At 39.2% G+C, this 10,070-nt stretch overlaps 1 protein-coding gene and 1 long non-coding RNA gene across 2 annotated transcripts; both read right to left on the bottom strand.

Annotated features, from left to right (window-relative positions):
• Nucleotides 1-260: 260 nt before the first annotated feature.
• LOC120290031 lies at nt 261-1,361 on the bottom strand. Its single transcript, XR_005547906.1, has 2 exons — nt 1,142-1,361; nt 261-1,026 (listed from the first exon to the last, which is right to left on the bottom strand). It is a non-coding gene; the product is annotated as an uncharacterized LOC120290031 (long non-coding RNA).
• Nucleotides 1,362-5,351: 3,990 nt separating this feature from the next.
• On the bottom strand, nt 5,352-6,784 carry LOC104427468 (tropinone reductase-like 1). Its single transcript, XM_010040561.3, has 2 exons — nt 6,639-6,784; nt 5,352-6,458 (listed from the first exon to the last, which is right to left on the bottom strand). Exons 1-2 carry the CDS (start codon nt 6,743-6,745, stop codon nt 5,636-5,638), a joined length of 930 nt encoding a protein of 309 aa, XP_010038863.2. The 5' UTR covers nt 6,746-6,784; the 3' UTR covers nt 5,352-5,635.
• Between the last annotated feature and the right edge of the window lie 3,286 nt (nt 6,785-10,070).

Below are 10,070 nucleotides of genomic sequence, written 5' to 3'. Positions count from 1 at the left end.
CCGATAGCATAGTAAGGGTAGGGTGATAGGAATATAGATGAGATCAAGAGAGGCTTATCGTCATGCTCCTAACTGCTCCTGTTCATTTGTAAGTGAAAAAATCAAGTTGTCAAACAAACTATAGAAGCTCCGGAAATAGTTCTGTCCCCAACGATACAGTGTTTAACCTACTTCCTATCATCCTCAAAAAGATGGAACAACTCCTAAAAATTGCAGTCTAATAAGCAAAACGTCGAGATAGACTGTAGTGAAGTATTTACTTTCATCCAAGGTCTGAGTGCTGTTGCACTCAAATTGCATTCATAAAAGGAACGCAGGAAGAAGAAGAAGTTTTACTTTGGCGGCGAAAGAACAAGAAAGGAGAACCTGCTAAGTGCTAACAAGTGCTACTTCAGCAAATTAAAAGAATAAATAAAATACATAAGAGAAGTCCTTTCAGCATGACGCAGAAGAAACAAGAAAAGAAGCCACATACGAAAACTAAACCCTGCTCCTATGATCCTTTAGCTTGCTAACTAAAATCAGATAAACTTGCCTTTACAATGCCTTCTTCGCAACACTCTAATCCCATGTTCTTCTTTTTTACTTTCAGTCAGCCTAAATGAATATAATAAAACAAATTATCGCCACTGGACTTGAGCAGAAATTGACTTGGATGCTAATTGTACCACTTAAGACAGACTGTACCAAACAATGTCCAGAAGAAGACCCTGAGGCTGTAAAATCTATCCTCTGCAGCATCCCTCAAAACTTGAATCAAGTGCGGCAAAGGAAAGCCAGCTCAGCATTCAATGCTCAAAGTTTCACAGGGAGAGACATGGCCTGCACTACCTTTGGGGTTGATCTGAACTGGTTGCGCCAGATGTCGTGCTTGGCTCAGCACCATTTTCAACAGAAGGGGAACCAGCCCACTCTCCTTCAGAGTCCAATGGCTCAAGCACATAGACACTGCCGTCAGTAAGCCCTAGTGCAAACTGGTTAGGTTGAGACGGATGTGTTGCAATGACTAGTGGGTAGACTCTCAAGCTGCCAAAAACATCAGTGAGGAATGAATAACTTGTGAGACTATTGGAACTTCGTGAATGAGATTTGCCATTTTCATAAAGGAATGAGGTTAACTGAGCAGTAATAACCAACTTACTTGGGATTTGGAGGGATATTGTTGGTGTTTTTGCGGAAGCGTGTGTGTGTGCAAGTGTGTATGTGTGAAATATGGGCTACAAAGGCAAGGGTGTATGGATTAAAAAAAAACAGAACTTTTATTATGAAAGTAAGTATTACAAAGGAAGGAGTGGTTTTGGTTTTTTCAGCCAACTAAAACAGACACCACACCTCTATTTATAGGCGTGAGCACCGCCTCTTCTTCACCGACATTGAGTACAAGAAATATAAAAATTTCAGCTTGCTTCTTCATCCATGCGGCTTCTCCCGATTCTTCTGGTCTCTCCTCCATTTTTCTGCATTTTTCTATTCTCTCCAACTCTCAGCCACTTTTGTTGACTTTTCTTTGGCCTATTTGCTGTCCACGTGTTCTGCTGCCCACGTACCAGAAATTTCTTCAGCCTTTGAGAGTCTTCGAAGCTTGATGCTGCCGATTTTGCTCCTTCTCCATTAAGCATGAGTGTTCTAGAGTTTTCACAAAATGGATCATATTTTAACACTCCTCCTTGATCCATTTTTGTGATACTCCAAGCATGCTTCTCAATGTCTCAAATTTTGCTGTTGGTAGTGCTTTAGTGAATATGTCCGCAATTTGATCTTCAGTCTTACAATACTTTAGCTCGATCTCTCCTTTACTTTGCACTTCACGGATGAAGTGATATTTTATATCAATATGTTTTCGTTCTTCCATGAAAGACTGGATTTTTTGATATTGCTATTGCGGACTTGTTGTCACAAAATATTGGCGTTGATTCCATTTGTGGTTCTCCAATGTCTTCTAAAATTCTTCAAGCCATATTGCATGACTAGTAGTTGTAGCAGCTGCGATGTATTCAGCTTCTGCAGTAGACTGTGCCACTGAGTCTTGTTTTTTAGATATCCATGAAAATATTCCAGAACCTAATGTGAATGCATAACCAGTGGTGCTCCTCCTATCATCAGATGATCCAGCCCAATCGCTATCAGTGTAGCCGATGAGCTTAGCATTTGCACTTGGGCGATACCAAATGCCATAATCTGTAGTTCTCGTAAATATCTTAGAATTCTCTTGGCTGCTCCAAAATGAATTTGGCTTGAACTCTGCATAAATCGTGATAGTAAACTTGTCGCATACATAATATCTGGCCGTGTAGCAGTAAGATATAGTAGACTCCCAATTAAGCTTCTATAGAGGGAGGCATCGGCTTTTTCAGCTCCATCATTTTTCAATAATTTCTCATTCATCACAAGTGGTGTTGCCACTATTTTGCAATTACTCATTTTGAATTTTTCAAGGAGCTTTTCTGCATATTTCTTTGTGAGATAAAAATTCCTTTATCTTGATTAACTTCAATACCGAGGAAATAGTTCATCAAGCCCAAGTCCGTCATTTCAAATGTCTTCATCATTTCTTCTTTAAATTCTCGGATCATTGTCTCATTGTTTCCTGTATATATGAGATCATCTACATATAGAGAGACAATGAGAGTGTCGGACTTACCTTGGGTCTTGATGTAGAGTGTTGGCTCACTCATACTCCTCCTGAATCCTTGCTTGATAAAGTATTCATCGATTCTACTATACCACGCACGTGGTGCTTGTTTTAACCCATATAGGGCCTTCTTAAGCTTTAAGACTTTTTCTTCATTGCCTTTGACAATAAAGCCTTCTGGTTGAGCTACATATATTTCTTCTTGAAGGTATCCATTTAGAAATGCTGATTTTACATCTAGTTGATAAATCTTCCAATCTTTTTGTGCCGCTAAGGCTATAAGTGCTCGAATAGTATCAAGGCGAGCGACGGGAGCAAAAGTTTCAGTATAGTCGATACCTAGTTGTTGCAAGTATCATTTCGCCACAAGCCTTGCTTTATGCTTTTGGATTGATCCATCCGCATTGAGCTTCGTCTTGTAGACCCACTTGACGCCAATGATCTCTTTGTCTTCGGGTCGATCGACAAGCTCCCAAGTTTCATTTTTCTCGATCATCTTGATCTCTTCCTCCATAGCTTTATCCAAACTTTCTTTGGATGCTTGTTCATAGTTTTCAGGTTCTAAAATAGCAAAGTTGCATGTGTCGTAAATTCTTCTAAGGGCTTTTTTTCCTTAGTATCGGAGACTCTGAGTAGACTCTCTTCTTGTGTTGCTCTTGGAGAGCTTGGTGGAGTTATATCGAATTTTTTAGAGTGGTAGAATCCATGAATCATCAAGTGACTACTCCTTCTTCTTGTGACATTGTCTCCTCAATGATATTTTTATATTTATTGAGCAGGTGGTATGTCTGGGCTCCACACTTAAGAATTTGCAAAAAGCGGTTTTAACCTGTGATCTTTATTGATGTCATTTCGCCTGCTTCCTATAGTCTTTTTACTTACACGTTTTACCTATCGATTCTATTTAGAGACACGAGCGTGGAGATTGGGTTATTTATAGGCCCATCAAATACCCTACAAATCCCCTAAACCGGTTAAGCCTTTTGACATGCAGATGACTCTGAATAAAAGCAATTTGCACTCAGTTAGCAAAATTGCAAGTCTTCCGATAAACTTGCAAAGTGACTATATACATTTTTCACATACCAATTCTATATGTTGACATAAACAGATGATATATGTTCATGTTGTCAGAATAGGAAATATTTCGTATTTTGTCAACTCTTTTCTTCATAGGCCATTTTTCATCACTCTCGAAATGAGTAGTTATGTTTCTAGATCTTTAGACAATATCCAAATCCATGGTGAATAGTATGCTTAGTGAAAAAGATAAAGCGAAATATTACACAATCGAGTTATATGCATATCATATATAAAAATTCTCTTATATGCTTTATGCATATTTGACTACTTTTTGAGATGGTATTGTAATTTCTTTTTACTAAATTTAATTAATTATATCATTTTGAGATAAGATGAGAGTTGCCATATATGAAATATAGGTTACTTGCCATATAACGATATTGGTTTCCCTAAATCGTATGGACACTCATGAAAAACGAGACGATGGTGGTTATGGCAACTGTGCTCTACTTGCCCAGACGTAATTCATTTCTCTGCCTTTCTTTGGGAGGCAAAAATGACAGGGTTTGGTCTCTCTCTCTCTCTCTCTCTCTCTCTGGCATAAACGTAGGACGGGAAAAACACATTCTTATGGCATTTTCTCAAAAGTTGTCAAAGTGGCATCTCCTTTCTTAGGGAGGCAAAAGGACAAGGGTTGATATCTTGCACGAAGGCAGGATAAGAAAATATTCCTATGGCAATGAATCTGATGACCTAGTGTTGTCCCAGATCTTAAAAATAAGGAAGTACATCTATATTCATAGACGTATGTAGTTATTGTTCGGAGTTTTTTTTTTTTCATTCCAATCCAAAGATGACATAAAAGACATGTTTGGATATCAGGAATAAAACCATCGGAATGCGGATGGAAGCTCCCTTCGTTCGTTTTATATCATTTGGCCAATTGAAATGAGGCGAAATGGAAATAGAAATTGAGAATGAAAATTTTTGAAGACATTGTCGCCTCACATAATTGATCCTAATTTGGATACTAATTCTAATTGATGCTGATTAGTTCATTGATTGGGAATTAGAATATCATGTATTAGGGAATTGATTTTTTTTTTGTATATATTTTTCCTTAATTAGTTGCTCCTATGTATTATAAGTAGGACACTAATTGTGGAATATTAAAGTGTAAAAGCAATATACAATTTCCCTATTCCCAATCACTTTCTACCATCCAATTCTCTTACAAAAATAACCGCATTCTTGCATTTCCATTACCATGAGGGGAGGTGGAAATGAGTGAGGATAAAAGGGAAGGAGTAGATAAAAAATAGAAAGCACACAAGTGGATTATTATTTTTTAAACTTGGGTTTTGGTAATTTTTTCTGTCTAAACAATTTTATAGGGTAAAGTACACTTTACCTTATTTGCTACTACATACAACCATTCGAACAATAAAATACAAACCATGAAAAGTATATTCTAATTTCAACGGTCACCAAATATAATGATTTATTTATTTAATTTTCATTCCAACTTCTTATAAATTCATTCCAGATCCTTTTCTCTTATTCCTATTGCCTCATTTTCTATATACCAAATGGGGCCTAAAATTAATGTGATTTATTCAACAATCGCATCTATCTTAAGGATATGGTTCATTCTATAGAATTTAATATATATTGAACTCGACTTCACAGTACGTAGTGCTAAGCAAAGCCATGCTATATTTCTATAAAAGTATGCTCTAGAAATTAATAGTAGCCTTATTGTATCTAATATTATAAATATTCCACTTAAAAGTGGTTGAAAACATATGTGGTGAAATTTGAGGAAGGGAAGCTAATAGTAGCTAGGGTTTCAAGAGTGCATACATAATAGAAAGATGATAGACAAACACAAATCCAAGGGCGCACGATGGCAAGATCCCTTTTATTCAGCCCACAACCGACCGCCACAATCTCTTTCCCCGACGACAGCACGTGCGCAACTCACACGTTCAAACCAACCTTCCCAATCGAACGGCTCGCAGCGAGAGCCATCATCATAGAGGGGTTGACCACGCTGTAGCCGCCATCCACCACCATGTTGAGTCCGCTCACGTAGTCCGCCTCGTCGCTGGCCAGGTACAGCGCCGCCCTCGCCACGCTCTCCGGCGCCAGCACCTGCCCCTTCAGGTTGCCGATCACCCTCATCCCATCGTCCAGCCTCACCAGCTCGTCCTCGCTCAGCTTCCCCAGCCCTGACATCCCGGTCCTCGATACCGCGTGCGGCGACACGCAGTTCACCCTTATCCCGTGCTCCCCGAGCTCCGCTGCCAGCCCCCGGGCCAGCCCCGCCACTGCTTGCTTTGACGCGGCATACGTGTGCGTCGCCACCCCTGCAATTGCCGTGCAGTTGCTCCCCGTGAACAGGATGCAGCCCCGGCGCTGCGGCACCATGACCCGCGCCGCATGCTTTGCCCCATGGAAGGCCCCGTAGAGGTTGATGCGGAGGACACGGTCGAGGTCGGCAAGGGACGTGTCCAGGATGCCGCCGAAGGGCCGGTCGAGGACCCCCGCATTGTTGTACATGACGTCGAGCCGGCCATGCTCGGCCACAGTGGCGTCCACGAGGTTGTGCACGTCGGCCTCGATGGAAACGTCACAGCGGGCATAGGAGGCCCGCTGGCCCAGCTTCGCGGCCAGGGCCTGGCCTGGCTCGTCCTGGATGTCGGCAATCACGACCCATGCGCCATGCTGGTGGAACAGGCTCGCCGCGCTCGCGCCAATCCCGTTCGCACCGCCGGTGATGATCGCGACCTTGCCTTCTAACCTGGAAGGGAAACCACAGATTCTAGGTCTCTATTAGAGCACCAAAAACCCTAACAAGATCGATAAAATCTTCATTCCCATTCCATGCATGAAACGATCGAGACTATATAGCAAATGCCCGTAAACGTAAAAGGACGAACTGCATGCATGGTCACATTCCAGCAAATGCCATGTTAAATACCTTTTGCACGAATTTTCCGCCATAGCCAAAAACTTGATCTCTTCACAAATATATGGAGCGACAGGACGATTAGAAGCAGGAAAAAGGTGAGATGTACATTTGATCATGGGGGGCTATATAATGGTGCACGTATATATAGGGAGAATGCCAAGTGATATATGCCCACCTCGACTAAAGAAAAAGCAAAAAGAAATGTAATATTTGCGTGACCAAACTTAATTTATCATCACTAGTATAAGACGGGGCCACACCATTGTCTAAATTTTGTTTTCGGATAAAAAACAAAGCTCACTCTCTCTACCCGGACATTGTATTATACGACATTATGCGTAAAAAAAGACGAACAAATTACACTAAGATATAGCATTTTTAGAACGGCGAACAAAATGTCCCGCCACGGCAAACGGTACTGAACATGGATGGCATCGGGTTTGATTATTCCCTGAAGAAAAATATTTGAATGGTAATTTTTAATTTATTATGAGAACAACAATTTATCATCGATCACAAAAAATCAAATAAAATATTCCCTTTAAGAACTTATGACTTACGGCAAATTATCATTCTCATGATAATCCAAAAACCATTATACTAGTAAAGTGTTTTTGCCTTTTTCTATAGTTTTTTTTTTCTTTTATCTATCGATAATATTTAGAGGCACGAGTGTGGAGATTGGGCTAATTGTAGACCCATCGAGCACCCTACAAGTCTCACGAATCAGTTAAGCCATTTGACATATAGGTGACTCTGATTTGGAGCAATTTGCACGCGGTTAGCGAGATTTGAACGGATGACCAAAACTTCTATATATTCTTGTCTAATCAATGGAATTAAGAGGATAAGCTTCCAATAAATCTATAAAGCGACTAGTTACAATATTCACTTACCAAATCTATCGGGTGCCATAAGCACATGATGTATGTTCGCATCGTCAGTATAAGAAATATTTTGTATTTTGTTGACTCTTTTCTTCATAAGCCATTTTTCATCACTCTCAAATGAGTAGTTATGTTTCTAGAAATTTAGCAAATATCCAAATCAATGGTGAATAGTATGGTTAGTGGAAAAGAAAAAATGATATTACACAAACGAGTTATATAAAAAATTCTCTTTCACGCTCAACTACTTTGAGATGATATTGTGATTTCTTTTTACTAAATTTAATTAGTGATATCATTTTTGGGATAGATGAGAGCCGCCATATATAAAATATAGGTTTCATGCTATATAATGATATCAGTTTCCCTAAGTCGTATTGACATTCATGAAAAATGAGACAAAATGGTGGTTATGACACTTGTGCTCTACCTGCTTAGACGGCGATTAATTGCTCTACCTTTCTCTGGGAGGAAAAAAGGACAGGGTTTGGTTGAATAAAGGTAGGATGAGAAAGACATCATTCATATGGCATTTTTCTCAAAATTTGTCCGGAGGCAAAATGACAACGATTGATATCTCGCATAGAAGTTGGACGAGATTGGACCTAAATAAATCCTGAAAAAGCTTTATCTCAATTCTCATCTGAATCTTGGGATTACTGGGATGTAATAATGAGAGGGTATTCCCTTCCCTTGGGGCAAATAAAGATACAAGGGGAATTAGGGGTATGAGGTCCACAAAAACATTATTTATATGACAATGTATCCAACGGCCTAATTGTTGTCCTAGATCTTAAATAAAAAGTACATCTACATTTGTGGACGTATATATTTATTGTTCAGACCTTTTTTTTATTTATAGAAAACTGCGCTTTCTATTCTTATCTTATTAGCCGTAAGGGGAGCCCTATTCTATGGAACAAACCCAATATCATGCGTATCATTATCTTCTTCTTACTTCTGTTCTTTATGCACCGCTATTAGCCCTCGCAACATTCATTGACAACAACCGTGAGGGTTACGGTTAACGCTATGACTGTGATCCATGTTCATAGCACTGGCTGAGTTTCCACAGCGCTTGGCTGTACCACTAGATATGGAAAGTTCAGTTTGCTAGGAAGCTGAAAGCGACTTCCAGTTCTGGTAACTCCTCAAAGACAATGTATCGAGGTTCTAAGACCCCACTGACTTTTTTGTCCTCAAAAAATCTTGCTGACTTGGTCTTAGCAATCCTGATTGGGAGCGATGGGCAATCAAACAACTATCCTTTATACCTCTTCCCAAATATGACATAGAAGACATGTTTGGATGTCGGGAACAAAACCATCGAAATTGGAACGGAAGCTCCCTTCATTTTTTCATTCTAATATCAATTGGCAAATTCGAATGAGGCGGAATGGAAATAGAAATTGAGAATGAAAATTACCGGATTCTTGCATTTCCATTAACATGAGGGGAGGTGGAAATGAGTGAGGATCAAAGGAAGGAGTAGATTAAAAAAAAAGAAGGAAAGCACACAAGTGGATTATGGATTATTATGTAAATTTATGTTTTAGTAACTTTTTCTGTCTATAAAATTTCATAAGGTAAAGTATGCTTTACCTTATTTTCCTACTATGTACAACCGTTCAAACAATAAAATACAAACTATGAAAAGTCAATTACAATTCAGATGTGTCACTCAATGTAATAATAGGAAAACAAGGTAAAGCATGCTTCTTATAAATTCATTCCAAGTCCTTTTATCTTATTCCTTTTGCATTGTTTTATTTATACCAAATGAGGCCTAAAATTAATGTGATTCAGTTGACAATTGCATCATACAATTCATTTTGTATAATCTAAATATATATCGAGCTTGACTTTACAATACGTAACACCAAGTAAAGCCATGCTATATTTCTACGTAGGTATGCTTTGAAAATTAATAGTGACCTTATTATATCTAAAAATATTCTACTGAAAAGTAGTTGAAAACATATATGGTGTAATTTGAGGAAGGGAAGCTAATAGTAGCTAGGGTTTCAAGAGAGCATACCATTATAGAAAGGTGATAGAAATAGGATTATTCTTCTTTGTTTAAGTTTTCTTTTGGGTGAGAGGGGAAAGATGAGAGAGAGAGAGAGAGAGAGAGAGAGGAATAGAAGAAGCGCACTCGAGAGAGGGTCAACAGTGTTCACGGGTGGGCCGAAAGTCGAAGTGAATCGATTGTGGACTTTCAGCTTACACACCCGGAAGCTCTCATTTAAGGTTGGATTGACTTAAATAACCCCATGGGTTTTTTTTTTTTTTTTTTTTTTGATCAATCTGAAGCTACCAACTTCATCTCCACCCCGAGGCTTAGCCCATTCAACTTGTTTAAGAAACACATGGATAGGTATATTTTTTTTTATAATACAGAGATACCAGAGCAAAGACTTGGTTATTTAGGGCCTGCATGTTTGTGTTTCTTTTTGAAGAATTGAAAGAACAAAAACACAAGAAACACTTTTTCTTCTTCTTTTCTTCTTCTTTTTTCTTTGGCTGGCCGCCGGCCTCGGCCATGGTCGGCGAC

Source organism: Eucalyptus grandis, chromosome 11, assembly GCF_016545825.1.
Source record: "Eucalyptus grandis isolate ANBG69807.140 chromosome 11, ASM1654582v1, whole genome shotgun sequence".
Taxonomy (NCBI): Eukaryota; Viridiplantae; Streptophyta; class Magnoliopsida; order Myrtales; family Myrtaceae; genus Eucalyptus; species Eucalyptus grandis.
The sequence above is the reverse complement of the archived record's forward strand: the minus strand, read 5'-3'. Positions and strand labels throughout refer to the sequence as shown.

Excerpts from the sequence above, each read along its gene's own strand:
- LOC104427468 (XM_010040561.3), bottom strand. The coding sequence starts at position 6,745 with ATGATCAAATGTACATCTCACCTTTTTCCTGCTTCTAATCGTCCTGTC. Across the intron at positions 6,459-6,638 it reads GCGGAAAATTCGTGCAAAAG|GTTAGAAGGCAAGGTCGCGA; the intron begins GTATTTAACATG and ends TTTCCCTTCCAG.